This window comes from Rattus norvegicus, chromosome 1 (assembly GCF_021556685.1).
Source record: "Rattus norvegicus strain SHRSP/BbbUtx chromosome 1, alternate assembly SHRSP_T2T, whole genome shotgun sequence".
Taxonomy (NCBI): Eukaryota; Metazoa; Chordata; class Mammalia; order Rodentia; family Muridae; genus Rattus; species Rattus norvegicus.
The window spans coordinates 80,320,304-80,337,880 of NC_141534.1; the positions used below are offsets into that span (position 1 = coordinate 80,320,304).

The 17,577-nt window shown below is 45.7% G+C and overlaps 1 protein-coding gene across 6 annotated transcripts; it reads left to right on the forward strand.

Annotated features, from left to right (window-relative positions):
- The first annotated feature begins 277 nt into the window (after positions 1 to 277).
- On the forward strand, positions 278 to 17,378 carry Garin5b (golgi associated RAB2 interactor family member 5B). 6 transcript variants are annotated; one of them, XM_087554246.1, is made up of 13 exons: positions 323 to 1,028; positions 1,245 to 1,399; positions 1,481 to 1,745; positions 11,430 to 11,454; positions 11,650 to 11,741; positions 12,085 to 12,194; positions 12,276 to 12,328; positions 12,422 to 12,480; positions 12,721 to 12,874; positions 13,968 to 14,110; positions 14,381 to 14,643; positions 16,997 to 17,080; positions 17,168 to 17,378. In XM_087554246.1, the coding sequence occupies exons 1-10, from the start codon at positions 879 to 881 to the stop codon at positions 13,973 to 13,975; spliced, it is 1,071 nt and encodes a 356-aa protein (XP_087410372.1). In that variant the 5' UTR covers positions 323 to 878; the 3' UTR covers positions 13,976 to 14,110; positions 14,381 to 14,643; positions 16,997 to 17,080; positions 17,168 to 17,378. The 6 variants fall into 6 exon arrangements, with proteins under 6 accessions (XP_087410339.1, XP_087410372.1, XP_087410353.1 ...); XM_087554213.1 differs by having other exon boundaries at positions 278 to 1,028; positions 12,721 to 14,110; XM_087554227.1 differs by lacking the exon at positions 13,968 to 14,110.
- Positions 17,379 to 17,577: the final 199 nt, after the last annotated feature.

Here is a 17,577-nt window from a genome sequence, read left to right on the forward strand (position 1 = left end):
GGCCTTATATCATGGTACTAAATTGAACCCAGGACCTTGTGCCTGCCAGGCAAGCACTTCAGCACTCAACCACATCTCCAAGCCCTTTGCTTTATTCTTTTTATTTATTTATTATTTCAAGACAGGACATTGTTTCATAGCCTTAGCTGGTTCAAACAAGATTTTCCAGCCTCTTATCCCTAGTGCTGGAATAGTGCTGGACAAGTGATTGCCACGCCAGCTATGGTGGCCCTTTCTTTACAGTTCAGTGTTCAGTTGACGTGAGGGTTGTGCGCGCGCGCGCGCGCGCGCACACACACACACACACACACACACACACACACACACACACACACACACACACACACAAGAGCTGTTGGGAAATGGAGACTCAGCATGGGGTTGGGTCTTCCTGAGAGTAAGGAGGAGAGTCGCTGGCAGAGCTAGGTCAGTGATTCAAGTCTTTGGGTTAATGATCCCTATAGAGGTTCGAATACAGATCCTTGGGGTCGTGGTGGCGTCTGTGTCCTCACAATTTTGTGTCCAGGAAATGGGGATGTTCCGAGTCACCTATCAAAGCCTTCAAAGGACTCCACACCATATTCTGAAAGGATGAGGCCCCTAGGCAGTTCCCAGGAAGCAGCCCTTTAGTGTCCAGTGAGGTCACAAAGCCCCTCTCAAAGCTTCCACCCACGGCCTAGTGCTGACTACCTCTCTGCAGGACCATGGCCATACCAGAGTCTCTCAGCCCTGGAGACACTCCACTTTCTGTCACTGCTGAGCTCCTGACATCCTTGAAGCCCAAGGGTCCAAAGCTGGTGGGCTGGGGTGGTGGTCAGGGCTCCACTTGTGGCCAGGATCCTTGAATCTATACGACCCCACCCACAGTTCTGGCAGCCATGTTGAGACGGCTGTGGAACTTTATTTTTCCTCCGCCTCCGGAGCCTCCGAAGTGGGTCCCCATTCTTGGAGAGATGCAGAAGACCCTCGAGATGGCCGAGTACCTGCCCCTCCGCCCGCTGCCCATGTTCGAGAGTAACTTTACCCAGGTCCCCAGCTCCCTGTGCCCCGGAAATGGGGGAGGAGGGCTGAGACACAGGAAGAGAGAGGGAACCTCCTGGGCAGAGTGGATTGAACAGGGATTTGGAATTTGAATTCCTGTAGGTAGAAGGTGGGTTTGGAAAGAAAGGAGGCTCTCAGGTGAAGGATTCTGGAGGCATGTTGGAGAAAGATCTGGTCCCAGCCCTGTTCCCTGGCTGCCCCAGGTGAACAACAATGGGACTCCTGCGTTATTGCACAACAAACCCAACAAGCTGACTATGGGTGTCGCAGCATCCTTGCCTGGCCTAGTGCTGCCTGACATTCTGTTGATTGCTCGGCCCCCGGATGGCCAGGAGTGCTCCAGTCTCATCCTAACCAGGTATGTTCCTCAAGCACTATCCTAGCTCACTCCACTCCATCCTGTATTGCACTAGCTGCCCTGTCTTCCCACCTCCCGCAGGATGATCCCATTAGACCTTGCCCGTCTCTATGTCCATGATCTGACCACCTGGCGTCTGAAGCTGCGTCTGAGATCCGGCCGCCACTATTTCCTGGCACTGGATGCCCCTGAACATGAGCTGGCCTTTCTGTTTGACCGCTGGATTCGTCTCATCAACATGCTGCGTGAGCCTAAATTATCCCGGGGACCAAAGAGCGTGGCGGTGGACCCTTCCCACCGAGAAACAGCCCCAGAAGGAACTCCTGCCTCCACATGGCACTTCCAGGTGAGGAGTCGATGAGCTAGGCCTGGAAAACACCATACAAATTCTACAGAGAACAGGAAACCCACAGCCCACTGCCTAGCCACCCCCAACCACTTGGAAAGGAACTGGGACCTAGAAGGCTGGGTTTAAAGGGAGAGTCTGAACTCATGGGACCATGGAAGAAAAGCTGGGGAGAAAGGTGCAGGCTGGGTAGGTGAGACAAAAATCACGAGGTGGAGAAAACAGTTCAGTCGGTAAAGAGATTATTGCCTAGGAACTATGTGAACCTCTATTCAATCCCTCAGAACCCACATAAAAATGCTGAGTGTTGCAGGCAGTGGTGGCACACGCCTTTAATCCCAGCACTTGGGAGGCAGAGGCAGGTAGCTCTCTGAGTTCCAGGCCAGCCTGGTTTTAACCGGGAGTTCAAGGACAGTCAAGGCTACACAGAGAAACCTTGTCTCGAAAAACAAAAACAAAAATCCCCAAACCGAACCGAACAGTTGAGTATACTGGCACATGCTTGTAATCCCAGCACTGGGGAGGAAGAGACAGGTAGATTCTTGGCCTTGCCGAATCTACTTGGTAGATTCCAGCCCAGTGAGGAAACCCTGTCTCAGAAGGGAACAAAAACAAACAAAAAGGCAGACAATTTCTGAGAAATGACACCTGAGGTTGTCCTCTGGTCTCCACATACACAGACTTGCATACACACACAGTCACACATGTGCCAGAAAAAGTTGCCAGGAACCGAGGCACATGGTACAACACCTGGGAAATAAAGACAGGATTCTACTGCCCCAACCTTTGGGATGAACGAGTGAGGTGGGACACAGAGTGTCCTCCAGACAAAGGCCAAAGACTGACCATTCCTGGCCTTGTAACTCTCTCTTACTATTTTGTGCTAATAAGCATTGGTTTCTTACCATTCTATGGCTGAATGCCTCTGGTTTCTGGTAATAAACTCCTGCTGGCAGCAGAAGGGGATTAAGAAGAAAAAAGGGCTCTTTTCTCTCTGGTTCAAGGACCTCTCTATGAAGCTTGGAACTCATAACTCTTCATGAAGCAGCGAGAAAAGAAAGGAAAAGAAAGAAAACCATTTTCACAAACAACACGCACAAGCAAACACACATTCATTCATACATACACCCACACCCTGGTCGGGCCTGACCACCTGGCTCACCAACTCCATGAGTGTTCATGCATACTTACATACATACACATATAACTACACATGTATGTCTGTATGTATATGTGTATAAACAAACAGACATTTACATATATACATTTGGTGGATGTGGCTGAGCCCCAAATGTCACACTTTATTCCTTCTCTCTGGCCTTCTTATACCTTCTTAGATAAAAGTTCTTTGAGAAATTACCTCATAGATAAAATGATACACAAAAGGGAGGATGTCAATAGTAAGTTCAAAGCAGTGTTTCATTCTGTAAGCTCATTATAATTTCAAAGCAACAGTTTCACGTGTCCTTGCTTTATCATAGTGCACACTTGTGGCTTCATCCTTGGACCTGGCCTAGAATGAATGTTTTCCCTTGATCATAAATTGATCGCAAGTCTATTTCTTCTTTTTGTGTAATTGTGAAAGCTGATTGTGTTCCTTATTGTGCAGCCTTTACTTGCTATTCTTTGAGGAGTTCTAGTCTCAATTCTAATCTTATTACGTCTTTCTGGCAAAGCAACTAAAACTATCTCCTAAAGCTCCCTTCTTAAAATTATTGGAACCAGGGGTTGGGGATTTAGCTCAGCGGTGGAGCGCTTGCCTAGCGAGCGCAAGGCCCTGGGTTTGGTCCCCAGCTCCGAAAAAAAGAAAAGAAAAAAAAAAATATTGGAACCAAATCAGGAATTCTATAAAGTCATTAATTCATCTAAACAGCATTAATTCTTGAAAGTTCATCTTTATGTTGATCTGTAGGAAATCTGCCCAATAGTGTGGGCTGATGCCCAGGAATCATTAGGCTATGTAATAGTGGCTGGAAAGGCAGATCAGCAGTGAGAAGCAATCCTGGGATGAAGTCTCTGAGGACCGGCATCTCAGAGCTCACCCATCACAGGCCATGTAAAATGGTGGGCCATCTCCAGAAAATTACTTGTGTGCCTTAGTCTTTCTTTTTTTTTTTTTTCTTAATTAACTTGAGTATTTCTTATTTACATTTCGATTGTTATTCCCTTTCCCGGTTTCCAGGTCAACATCCCCCTAACCCCTCGCCCTCCCCTTCTATATGGTGTTCCCCTCCCCATCCTACCCCCATTACCTCCCTCCCCCCAACAATCACCTTCACTGGGGGTTCAGTCTTGGCAGGACCAAGGGCTTCCCCTTCCACTGGTGCTCTTACTAGGATATTCATTGCTACCTATGAGGTTGGAGCCAAGGGTCATTCCATGTATAGTCTTTGGGTAGTGGCTTAGTCCCTGGAAGCTCTGGTTGGTTGGCATTGTTGTTCATATGGGGTTTCAAGACCTTCCAGACCTTTCTCTGATTCCTTCAACAAGGGTCTCGTTCTCCGTTCAGTGGATTGCTGCTGGCATTTGCCTATGTATTTTCTGTATTCTGGCTGTGTTTCTCAGGAGAGATCTATATCCGGTTCCTGTCGGCCTGCACTTCTTTGCTTCATCCATCTTTATCAGCTGTGAATTCTTTGTTTTGCTCTGAACCCCATTTTTTAAATAGGGTTATTTGTCTCCCTGTGGTCTAACTTCTTGAGTTCTTTGTATATTTTAGATATAAGCCCTCTATCTGTTGTAGGATTGGTAAAGATCTTTTCCCAATCTGTTGGTTGTCGTTTTGTCCTAACCACAGTGTCCTTTGCCTTACAGAAGCTTTGCAGTTTTATGAGATCCCATTTGTCGATTCTTGATCTTAGAGCATAAGCCATTGGTGTTTTGTTCAGGAAATTTTCTCCAGTGCCCATGTGTTCAAGATGCTTCCCCACTTTTCTTCTATTAGTTTGAGTGTATCTGGTTTGATGTGGAGATCCTTGATCCACTTGGACTTAAGCTTTGTACAGGGTGATAAGCATGGATCGATCTGCATTCTTCTACATGTTGACCTCCAGTTGAACCAGCACCATTTGCTGAAAATGCTATCTTTTTTTTGTTCTTTTTTCTTTTTTTCGGAGCTGGGGACCGAACCCAGGGCCTTGTGCTTGCTAGGCAAGCGCTCTACCACTGAGCTAAATCCCCAACGATATCTTTTTTCCATTGGATGGTTTTGGCTCCTTTGTCAAATATCAAGTGACCATAGGTGTGTGGGTTCATTTCTGGGTCTTCAATTCTATGCCACTGGTCTATCTGTCTGTCTCTGTATAAATACCAGGCAGTTTTTATCACTATTGCTCTGTAATACTGCTTGAGCTCAGGGATAGTGATTCCCCCAGAAGTCCTTTTATTGTTGAGGATAGTTTTAGCTATCCTGGGTTTTTTGTTATTTCAGATGAACTTGCAAATTGTTCTGTCTAACTCTTTGAAGAATTGGATTGGTATTTTGATGGGGATTGCATTGTATCTGTAGATCGCTTTTGGTAAAATGGCCATTTTTACTATATTAATCCTGACAATCCATGAGCATGGGAGATCTTTCCATCATCTGAGATCTTCAATTTCTTTCTTCAGAGGCTTGAAGTTCTTTTTTTTTTTTTTTTCCGGAGCTGGGGACTGAACCCAGGGCCTTGCGCTTCCTAGGCAAGCGCTCTACCACTGAGCTAAATCCCCAACCCTGAAGTTCTTATTGTACAGATCTTTTACTTGCTTGGTTAAAGTCACACCGAGGTATTTTATATTATTTGGGACTATTATGAAGGGTGTCGTTTCCCTAATTTCTTTCTCGGCTTGTTTCTCTTTTGTGTAGAGGAAGTCAACTGATTTATTTGAGTTAATTTTATACCCAGCCACTTTGCTGAAGTTGTTTATCAGGTTTAGTAGTTCTCTGGTGAAACTTTTGGGATCATTCAAATATACAATCATATCATCTGCAAATAGTGATATGTTGACTTCTTCTTTTCCAATCTGTATCCCCTTGATCTCCTTTTGTTGTCTGATTGCTCTGGCTAGAACTTCAAGAACTATATTGAAGATGCAGAGAGAGAGAGGGCAGCCTTGTCTAGTCCCTGATTTTAGTGGGATTGCTACAAGTTTCTCTACATTTAGTTTAATATTAGCTACTGGTTTGCTGTATATGGCTTTTACTATGTTTAGGTATGGGCCTTGAATTTCTGTTCTTTCCAGGACTTTTATCATGAAGGGGTGTTGAATTTGGTCAAATGCTTTCTCAGCATCTAATGAAATGATCATGTGGTTTTTACCTTTCAGTTTGTTTATATAGTGGATTACGTTGATGGTTTTCCGTATATTAAACCATCCCTGCATCCCTGGGATGAAGCGTACTTGATCATGGTGGATGATTGTTTTGATGTGATCTTGGATTCAGTTTGCAAGAATTTAATGAGCGTAGATATTCATAAGGGAAATTGTTCTGAAGTTCTCTTTCTTTGTTGGGTCTTTGTGTGGTTTAGGTATAAGAGTAATTCTGGCTTCATAGAAGGAATTCGGTAATGCTCCATCTGTTTCAATTTTGTGGAATAGTTTGGATAGTATTGGTATGAGGTCTTCTATGAAGGTCTGATAGAATTCTGCACTAAACCCGTCTGGACCTGGGCTCTTTTTGGTTGGGAGACCTTTAATGACTGCTTCTATTTCCTTAGGAGTTATGGGGTTGTTTAACTGGTTTATCTGTTCCTGATTTAACTTTGGTACCTGGTATCTGTCTAGGAAATTGTCCATTTCCTGCAGATTTTCAAGTTTTGTTGAATATAGGCTTTTGTAGTAGGATCTGATGATTTTTTGAATTTCCTCTGATTCTGTAGTTATGTCTCCCTTTTCATTTCTGATTTTGTTAATTTGTACACACTCTCTGTGTCCTCTCGTTAGTCTGGCTAAGGGTTTATCTATCTTGTTGATTTTCTCAAAGAACCAATTTTTGTATCTGTTGATTCTTTCTATGGTCCTTCTTGTTTCTACTTGGTTGATTTCAGCTCTGAGTTTGATTATTTCCTGCCTTCTACTCCTCCTGGGTGTATTTGCTTCTTTTTGTTCTAGAGCTTTTAGGTGTGCTGTCAAGCTGCTGATATATGCTCTCTCCTGTTTCTTTCTGCAGGCACTCAGAGCTATGACTTTTCCTCTTAGCACAGCTTTCATTGTGTCCCATAAGTTTGGCTATGTTGTACCTTCATTTTCATTAAATTCTAAGAAGTCTTTAATTTCTTTATTTCTTCCTTTACCAGGTTATCATTGAGTAGAGCATTGTTCAACTTCCAGGTATATGTGGGCGTTCTTCCCTTATTGTTATTGAAGACCAGGTTTAGCCCGTGGTGGTCTGATAGGACGCATGGGATTATTTCTATCTTTCTGTATCTGTTGAGGCCTGTTTTATGACCAATTATATGGTCACTTTTGGAGAAAGTACCATGAGGTGCTGAGAAGAATGTATATCCTTTTGCTTCAGGATAGAATGTTCTATAAATATCTGTTAAGTCCATTTGGTTTATGACTTCTCTTAGTCTGTCTTTGTCTCTGTTTAATTTCTGTTTCAATGACCTGTCCATTGATGAGAGTGGGTTGTTGAAATCTCCTATTATTATTGTGTGAGGTGCAATGTGTGTTTTGAGCTTTAGTAAGGTTTCTTTTACGTATGTAGGTGCCCTTGTATTTGGGGCATAGATATTTAGGATTGAGAGTTCATCTTGGTGGATTTTTCCTTTGATGAATATGAAGTGTCCTTCCTTATCTTTTTTGATGACTTTTAGTTGAAAATTGATTTTATTTGATATTAGAATGGCTACTCCAGCTTGCTTCTTCAGACCATTTGCTTGGAAAGTTGTTTTCCAGCCTTTCACTCTGAGGTAGTGTCTGTCTTTGTCTCTGAGGTGTGTTTCCTGTAGGCAGCAGAATGCAGGGTCCTCACTGCATATCCAGTTTGTTAATCTATGTCTTTTTATTGGGGAGTTGAGACCATTGATATTGAGGTATACTAAGGAATAGTGATTATTGCTTCCTGTTATATTCATATTTGGATGTGAGGTTATGTTTGTGTGCTTTTCTTCTCTTTGTTTTGTTGCCATGATGATTGATTAGTTTCTTGCTTTTTCTAGGGTGTAGCTTGCCTCCTTATGTTGGGCTTTACCATTTATTATCCTTTGTAGCGCTGGATTTGTAGAAAGATATTGTGTAAATTTGGTTTTTTCATGGAATATCTTGGTTTCTCCATCCATGTTAATTGAGAGTTTTGCAGGATACAGTAACCTGGGCTGGCATTTGTTCTCTTAGGGTCTGTATGACATCTGTCCAGGATCTTCTGGCTTTCATAGTCTCTGGCGAGAAGTCTGGTGTGATTCTGATAAGTCTGCCTTTATATGTTACTTGACCTTTTTCCCTTACTGCTTTTAATATTCTTTCTTTATTTTGTGCATTTGGTGTTTTGACTATTATGTGACGGGAGGAGTTTCTTTTCTGGTCCAATCTATTTGGAGTTCTGTAGGCTTCTTGTATGCTTATTGGTATCTCTTTCTTTAGGTTAGGGAAGTTTTCTTCTATGATTTTGTTGAAGATATTTACTGGTCCTTTGAGCTGGGAGTCTTCACTTCTTCTATTCCTATTATCCTTAGGTTTGATCTTCTCATTGAGTCCTGGATTTCCTGTATGTTTTGGACCAGTAGCTTTTTCCTCTTTACATTATCTTTGACAGTTGTGTCGATGATTTCTATGGAATCTTCTGCTCCTGAGATTCTCTCTTCTATCTCTTGTATTCTGTTGGTGATACTAGTATCTACGGCTCCTTGTCTCTTCCTTTGGTTTTCTATATCCAGAGTTGTTTCCCTGTGTTCTTTCTTCATTGCTTCTATTTCCATTTTTAATTCCTTCAACTGTTTGATTGTGTTTTCCTGGAATTCTTTCAGGGATTTTTGTGATTCCTCTCTATAGGCTTCTACTTGTTTATTTGTTTTCCTGCATTTCTCTAAGGGAGTTCTTCATGTCTTTCTTGAAGTCCTCCAGCATCATGATCAAATGTGATTTTAAATCTAGATCTTGCTTTTCTGGTGTGTTTGGATATTCAGTGTTTGCTTTGGTGGGAGAATTGTGCTCCAATGATGCCATGTAGTCTTGGTTTCTGTTGCTTGGGTTCCTGGGCTTGCCTCTGGCCATCAGATTATCTCTTGTGTTACTTTGTTCTGCTATTTCTGACAGTGGCTAGACTGTTCTATATGCCTGTGTGTCAGGAGTGCTGTTTACCTGTTTTCCTGTTTTCTTTCAGCCAGTTATGGGAACAGAGTGTTCTGCTTTCGGGTGTGTAGTTTTTCCTGTCTACTGGTCTTACTTTTCCTGTGGGCCTGTGTCCTGAGTTCACCAGGCAGGTTGCTTGGAGCAGAAAAGTTGGTCTTACATGTGGTCCCAACGCTCAAGTTTGCTTGTGGGGTGTTTCTTTTGAGCTCTCAGTGAGGGCAGCAACCAGGAGGGCCTGTGCCGCTCTTTTCGTGAGCCCCCGTGCACCAGGGTCCCAGATGGCGTTAGGTGTTTTCCTCTGGAGTCAGAAATGTGGGCAGAGTGTAGACTCTTCTGGCTTCCCAGGCGTGTCTGCCTCTCTGAAGGGTTAGCTCTCCCTCCCACCGTATTTGGGTGCAGAGAACTGTTGATCTGGTCCCTTCAGATCCCGGCAGTATCTGGAGCACAGGGGACCTGCAGCTCTAGTGCCTTAGTCTTTCTTAGATGGCTTCTGACAGGCTTGTTACAAATTTGAGGCTAGTCTAGTTTATACCCTTAGTTCACTAGCCTAGTTCCTTTCCTTTGTACATATGTGTCTGATTATGCATGCACACTTTGTACATATGTGTACATATGTGTCCGATTATGCATGCACACTTTGTACATATGTGTCTGATTATGCATGCACACTTGGGTATGGGTTCTCTCCTACCATGTGGATTCTGGGGGTCAAACTTAGGTCAGCGTGGGCCTTTGGGCCCACTTCCCATTCTTGGGATGATTTCTATTTTTTTTTTTTTTTTTTTGTCAGCTTGAGATAGGGCTTCTCTGTGTAGTCGTGGCTGTTCTGGAACTAGATCCATTGCTCCTTGACCAGGCTGCCCTTGAACTCAGAGATCTGCCTGCCTCTGCCTCACTAGTGCTGGGACTAAAGTCATATTTCACCATCACCTGGCAAGTTTCTAATTTTAATAAAGCATAATTTCTAATTCTTAAAAGAAAGAAAGAAAGAGAGAGAGAAAGAAAAGAAAGAAAGAAAAGGTTTGGTGGCTCATGCCTGTAATTCCCAAGACTTAGGAGGTTGAAGCAGGAGAGTTGCAATGAACGTGTAGCCAGCCTGGGCTATAGAGTGAGTTCCCGGCTATTATAGGCTAGAGAGTGAGAACCTGTTTCAAAATGAAAGCAAAAGGAGCTGGAGAGGTGGTTCACTCTGTAAGAGGCTTCCATTGCAAGTTCAAAAATCTGAACTTACACCCCACTCCAGAATTCATGCTGAAATGCTAGATGTGAGGCAGTGAGATGTCTCAGTGAGTGAAGATGCTTGCCTCCAGGCATGACGACCTCAGTTGAATCTCCTAGTTCCACGTGGTCAGAGTAGAGAGCCAGCTCCTAAAAGCTGTCCCCTGACTTCCGAGGATATGGCATGTGTACCTCCCACAAATAAAAAGCAAATGTAATAAAATGTTTGAGGTGCTGAAAAGGTGGTTCAGTGCGTAAGAGCACACACTGCTCTTGTAGAGGAATTATGGGTGCTGAAAACCTACACAGAGTGGCTCCCAACCACATGAACTCCAGCTCCAGGTGATATAATGGCTCTGCCCTCCATTGGCACCCACATTCAGAAACACACGCATACTTTTTAAAAACTTTATTAAGTGCCGGGTGTAGTAGCATACTCTTAATTCCAGGATTAGGGAGACAGAGACAGAAGGATCCATGGGGGCTCACTGGACAGCCAAGACTAGTCTAATTGGTGGGCTTTAGGTCAGTGAAAGATGGTCTCAAAGGAAGCAGACAGCCTTCCTTAGGACAGCATCCAAGGTGATTCTGTGACCACACATGCACACACATGCACCTGTATACACAGATGTATATATGTGCATGCATACAAGTGCACATGCACACAAACATGCATACACATGCATCTGTACACACATACAAACCACACATGTGCATCAGCATAGAAACACAAACATTTAAAAAGAAAGAGGGGTGTGTGAGGGTGGCACGTGCTTTAAATCCCAGCACTCAAGAGGCGGAGGAAAGATGGTCTTTGTGAGTTCAAGGACATCCTGGTTTACATAGCAAGCTCCAGAACATCCAGGACTATAGAGACACTGTCTCAAAAAACAAAAACAAAAAGAAACCAGAAGGTGCTAGAGAGATGGTTCAGTGGTTCAAGAGCATTTGCTGCTCTTGCAGAAGACCTGGATTTGACTCCCAGCACAAACATGGCAGCTTGCAAACATCTGTAACTCCAGTTCCAGAGTATCCAGTGTCCTGTTTGGTCTACACAATCACCAGGCATGGACATGGTATACATTCATGTAGGCACTCATACATGAGCATAAAATAAAAGTGAATAAACAAATCTTAAACCAAAATAGAATGAAAAATAGGAGAGACCTCTGCAAACTGTCCCTCTGTCCACAGACCCAGTCTCAAGGTGAACTTACAGGTGAGCCATCACTGTCGAAAGCTGGGCCATCTTCTTCCGCATGTCAGGTACCCTCCCTCAAAGCATGGGTGGGACTCACACACTTTGGCAGGCTCATCTGCCCTCCCTGGCCGAGCTCACCTTGTCCTCAGAGTCTGCCTGCATGTCAGCACCCCCTGAGGTCCTTGACCTTCCTCTCTTTGCCTCTCCTCCTAGTTGAAGTTGCAGCTCAACCTTTTCCTTGCAAAATATTCTCTTCTCAAAAACCAAAGAAGACCAAGGTGAAGCTGACTAAAGTGAAGCAGCCAGTATGTTTGTGCACGGGCATGTATGCGTGGAGGGGGGAAGAGTGTGTATGTGCAAGTGTGTGTGTGTGTGTGTGTGTGTGTGTGTGGTATGTGTGCACATGCACGTGTGTGTGTGTTCATGTGCATGTGGGTGTGTGTGGGTATGTGGTGTGTGTGTGCACATATGTATGTGTGCGGATGTGGGTGTGTGGTGTGCATGTGTGTGGGTGTGAGGAGGTGGAAGGTTGGAGTGTGTGAAAGTATGTGTGTTCATGTATGTGCATGTGTGAGTGCACGTGTGTCTCTTTGTGTATGTTCCAGGGGCTGCCCAGAGAGTCTGACTGACTATTTTTTCTCTGCCCAGGGACAGCCAGTCAAGCACACATTCAGGTCTCAGGCTGTGGGTGACTCTGTGCCTCTCATCTGGTCACAACTGCAATCTTCTGAGGATCAGATGGAAGTCACAAGGAACAAGTAGGCAACGGGCTCTTTGGCTGGTTGTGTTTAGGACCCTGGATCAGATATCACTAATGTCCCACTGCATTACTTCTGTAGGTCCGATCTAGATGCCTGCTCTGAGAGACCTGAACCTCTAATTGATGTTTCTGGTATGAGCAATACCCACCCTCTGCCACCTATATGAATCTGCTTTTGATTTTGATCCCTTTCCCAGAGAACTCAGACTTCTTTCTGTCCTACAGACAAGACCAGCGTCACCATCCGGACCATCTTCAGCATCGTCTCTAAGACGACAAACCAGGTCCACTCTAGTTCAATAGCTATTCACTAGTGGGCTGGGGTCTAGACTCTAGGGCTCAAGGGAGGAGGGCTGGGGCCTTGAGTCAAGTCCAGTTGAGAGGACTGGGATGTAGACTCCAGGGTTTGAGGGAGGAAGGTTGGGATATGGGCTCCTGGGTCAGAAGAAGAAAGGCTGAAAGACAAGATTCCCAAGTCTTGTGTCTCCCCTGTCCCTGAGCACATCCACCTCACCCATGTACAGGCCCACAAATCTGATTCTGAGGAGGACACAGGCCGGGATCCACGAATGGAGACTCCTACCAAGTGTATCTCTCAGAACAACAGTTGTTTACCTGTCGTGGACTCTGATCACCTGGACACCCTCCTGTGGCCACCAAACATTGACCATCTCATGGGTATTCCATCCAACACAGTGACTTCCTTGAACTCATCTTTCCCTGCTGCCTTCTACATCTTTCCCCCCAGTCCCTCCTTTCTAAAGTCCAAAGACAAGGCCAGGTCCACAATCTCAAAGAAACATGCAAGGCCACTGTCCTCCCACAAAGCTGCATCTGTCCCCATCGAATCAGGGAAAATGCCGTTCATTTTGGACCAGTCTAATAAGGTGCCAGCTAAGCCTGCTCCTGCTCAGATGGCCTCAGCCCTTCCCATTCCATCACCAAAGATCCCAACTTCACAGTGGTCAAGACAGAAGTCTTCAGCCACACCTAGTTGTTTCTATAAGTCTCAGCCTTCTGTTTCTCAGAAGACCCCAACTATCCCTGGACATCCCCAGAAGCCCCAAGTTGTAACTGCCCCAACCCAGAAAACTTTAACACTGAATCAGAAGTTTCTACAAGCACTTGCACATCCCCAGAAAGCCATGCACCTCAAAAAGGACCATCTACTCATAAATACCCGGTCTCAGAAAGATCCAACTGCCCAGTACCAGAAAGCTCTCGACTCACGGGCTAAAGACCTTGTGAATCCTAGCACATTACAGGGAGGAGACATGCTTGAGAGAAAGACTGAAGGGAAACAGGAACCTGTGTTGTTGGTCGGAGAGCAGAACAAAAAGGTGGTAGACATGAGGGCCCAGACCATGTCCGTGAATCTGCCTTTTGCCACTACCAAGAAGCAGTCCAAGGAGATCTTGATTAGCAAAACCCAAGAGGTCACACTGGAGGCCTTGAAGGGCAGGGAGAAGTTAGAGGACAGGGTCCACAAGATGGAGGAGGAGACAACTGTGAACTTGCCTGGTCTAAAGTCCAAGGAGACAGAGATGCAGAAGAAGTGGGTCTTGAACAAGGAGGTAGCTTTTGAGGGCCCCTACACAGAGGACAATAGGCCCTTCTCTGTGGAGGGGCTCGCCCTGGCCAAGATGATGATTATGGCCAACTCCAAACACCAGCACCTGAAGCCAGCTACCATCTCTCTGCCCTCCTCATTCCCTATGACTAACAAGGTGTCTTCCATGTCTGTGTTGGCCAATTTGCCCTATAACACCAGACAGATGACCTTTCCAGAGAGGACACAAGTAGTGATCGTGGAAAAATCAGGGTCCCATACTAAAGTGAACAAGGAGAAAACACAGCACCAGAAGGAAAGGAAGCTACCTGAGGACTTGTTGAGTACTGCCCAGAAACCCATAAGTGAGTTGCCAAAGACTTCCATGTCTGTTTGGTTTTTTTTTTTTTTAGATTTATTCATTTATTATATGTAAGTACACTGTAGCTGTCCTCAGACACACCAGAAGAGGGCATCAGATCCCATTACAGATGGTCGTGAGCCACCATGTGGTTGCTGGGAATTGAACTCAGGACCTCTGGAAGAGCAGTCAGTGCTCTTAACACATTAAGTTATCTCTGCAGCCCTCCATGTCTGTTTTTGATGGCTTAAAGATACCACCATGCTTATCTTAGGTTTGGATGACAAGTCAGAGCCTTTGACATCCTTCACCTCCTCAATATCCCCCACCTCTGAGACAAAGACCTCAGTCAAGGTGCCCCAAAAGCCTGTAGTAAAACACCAAGGACTCAAGGCACAGTCACAGCATCATCCTTCACTGGTGACAAGGTCAACCTCAGAAATTCTCCTTCCTGTGAACTTGCGAACGGAGAATAAGGGGAAAACGGCCACAAAAGCTGAAATGCCAGTGAAAGAATCTGGTGCCCGTCATACTCAGGTATTTGGGAATAGTGGTTGGCATATACTCTAAGGAGGTGGGGGCTGGGGAGTGGGAGCAGTTTCTCAGGATTGCACTTGAGGCATTTTGTACAGACCTTAACACTGAGCCAACCCATGAGACTAGACATGGACTAGATATGAAGTGTTGGCTGTGCGGCACATATTGCCCTAAGCAGTGGGGGTATGACACCCCACAATAAGGCTGGCAGAGCAAGAGTTGCTGCTTGGCCTCAAGTGGCTAGGGATAAGGCATGTTGCTAACCATTTACCATGCAGAGGGTAGACCCCATTACAGCACAGTGGCCTAAGGTGGCCTCAGCCTCAGAGTTGGGGGTCACTTGTATAAAGACATGAAAGAGGGGGCTCAGATGGCCGGGCACTTACCTAGCATGTACAAAGTCCTGGGTTTGAATCATACAAAACTTAAATAACTAGTAGCCACTGGATGTGTATGGTGGGGGCGTGCAGCACAGTCACGCAGAAAACTGCAGACAAGTTTAAGGACTTTGGCTCTGAGCAAGCTGAAGGGTTAGGGCCGTAAGAATAGTTGGAACTGCTTTATGTGGAAAGGGCTCTCTTTGCTGGCGTCCAGAATGTAGGGGGTGGAGGATGATGGCAGAGTATAAGAGTGCCACCCAGGAGATGTTTTGGAGGCCACCCAGGAGACAGTGGTAGCCTGGACAAGAGAGTGTTGAGAAGCTTTGAATTCCTCTGACACTTTGAAGGGCAACAGGATGCCTCATTGATCATGCATGTGATGATTAAAGACTCACCCATTCTCCACACTGTGACAAAGTCCGGGACAGAAAGAGGAAAGGGTTCATTCTGGTGCTCAGTTAGAGGAGACAACCCTTCACGATGGGGGAAACTCCCTGCACTCATTTCTCTGTGTGTCAGGGGTGATGGTATGAGTGTGCGCTGGCCTGTGCATGCACATGTGGAAGACAGAAGTCAATTCCAGGTGTCTTCCTCTGTGACATTCCCCTTTATTCTTTAAAACAGTCTCTCTCTGAATTTAGAGCTTGCTGTTTGGGGCTGGAATGACTGGCCAGTGAGCCCCGGGACATCCACCTGTTTCCAGCCCACTTGTCCTGGGCTTACAGGACTGGGCCAGCATCTAGCTTTTACATGGGTTCTAGGGTCCAAAGTCTCTTCCTGTTTTCATTACAGTCAGTTCACCCACTCAGTCGTCTCCTCAGTCCTGGTTTCTCATTTTCCTCAATCTGGCACCAAGACTGCAGAATAGTGTCCTCCGCATTGAGAGTGGGCCTTCCCACCTCAATTAACACCAGAAGTTTGTCTCCTAGCTGGGATGTTTCCTGGTTCAAAGACCCTCAGAATGCAGAGACCACAGGCAGCAGTGGGGCAAGATAGAGAAAGAAGGGCTTGGGGGGGGTTCTGAGATGACTAGGGAGGGTGTGTGAGCCCACAATTCAGGGGAAGTGATTTGGGGACAGTTACCAGACTATGAAAACTGTGAGACCCGAGGAGGTTTTCAGCAAGAAAAGAAGAGACAAAGGGATTGGGGATATAGCTCACTTGATAAGAGTGCTTGCTTGCTTGCCTAGCAGGATTTGATCCCAGCACCAAATAGAACTGGGTATGGCAGTTCACACCTCTCTGGTCCTAGCACTTGAGAGATCAAGGCGTGAGGATCAGGAGTTCACAGTCACCTTTGGCTATGTATCAATATCGAGGCCAGCCTGGACTATAAAGTGACCCTATCTCAAACTATTAAGAGCCCTTGAGATGGCTCAGTGGATAAAAATGCTTGTCCCCAAGAGTGACAGCCTGAATTTCATCCTTGGGAAAAGAGTGAGCAAGCGGTCACAATTGTCCTCTGATCTCCGCAAGCACCTATGGCATGCTGCCCCTCTCCCCTCTAAAGCTAGCACTTGGGAAGCAGAAACAGGTGGATCTCGAAGTCTGAGACTATTCTGCTCTACAGAACCAGTTCCAAGCCAGCCAATTGCCAGGCCATTGTGAGACCTTGCCTCAAGGGGGAACAAAGTAAAAATAAAGACACTGTCATATACCAAGTGAAAGGAACAGACGCCCCACCCCCACCAAAGCCAGCCAAATAAGATGTGTCTAAGAAAGGTCCATATATCCACGGACACAGATAGTAGATGGGTTTAAAGGAGCCTGGAGATGGAGGAATGGGAAATCACTACTAGTGTGTTGGGGGTGGGGTGAGATCAAAACGTCTTGGAACTAGTAAGGTATGATAAAATACTGGCTGCTTTTTAAGGCCTAAATAAACAGCTGTAGACTATATGTAGTTCTACACTCTTGGGTACCTTTCTCTCTGCCAGTCCCCTAAAACATTCTCTGCCTTTCTCTCCCTGCAGTAAGCAGCGACCCAAGGATTTAAGATAACATAATGCAGGAGACTCGATCTGCCAGCAAATTGTCCAGAAGCCCAATGAGGCTAGGTAACCCCCGAGATCCAGAAGACCTGGACATAGAGGAGTGGGTTTTAGGGGCCAGGAATCATAACCCCTTTTCTCCTTCCCTCACAGGCTAGCAGGGTGCTGCGTACCCCGACTGTAAGGCGCAGAGTGCTGAGAACACCGAGTGTGGTCGCGGAGGGGGAGGGAGATGGGATCCTCCTCCTCCCATAGAGACCAGAGCTAGATATAAATTTATCTTACTGGGGAGGATGGGGCGGGGCTGATGGTCAAGGAGAAGCTCAATTTTGTAGGGATTAAAAGTCCTAGTCCGAGACTCAAAGCCCTGTTTCTGTGCTGGTAAGTGTAAGCGTTCTTGTGCGCGGGTCCCCCCAGGGGACTGCCTACAAGAACTAGGGGGAGGGCCTCCACTGATCCCACCCCCGCATTACAGACGGCTCCTATTGGCTGGAACTCCCTGGGGGCCAGCCAATCAGGCCTGGGGGTCGTATTTTTTTTCTCGTGTGCTCTTGGGACCAGCC

Coding starts and splice junctions, on each gene's coding strand:
- Garin5b (NM_001145401.1), top strand. CDS start 879: ATGTTGAGACGGCTGTGGAACTTTATTTTTCCTCCGCCTCCGGAGCCT. Junction 14,111..14,380: donor TACTGCCCAGAAACCCATAA/GTGAGTTGCCAA, acceptor TGCTTATCTTAG/GTTTGGATGACAAGTCAGAG. Junction 14,644..17,000: donor CTGGTGCCCGTCATACTCAG/GTATTTGGGAAT, acceptor CCCTGCAGTAAG/CAGCGACCCAAGGATTTAAG.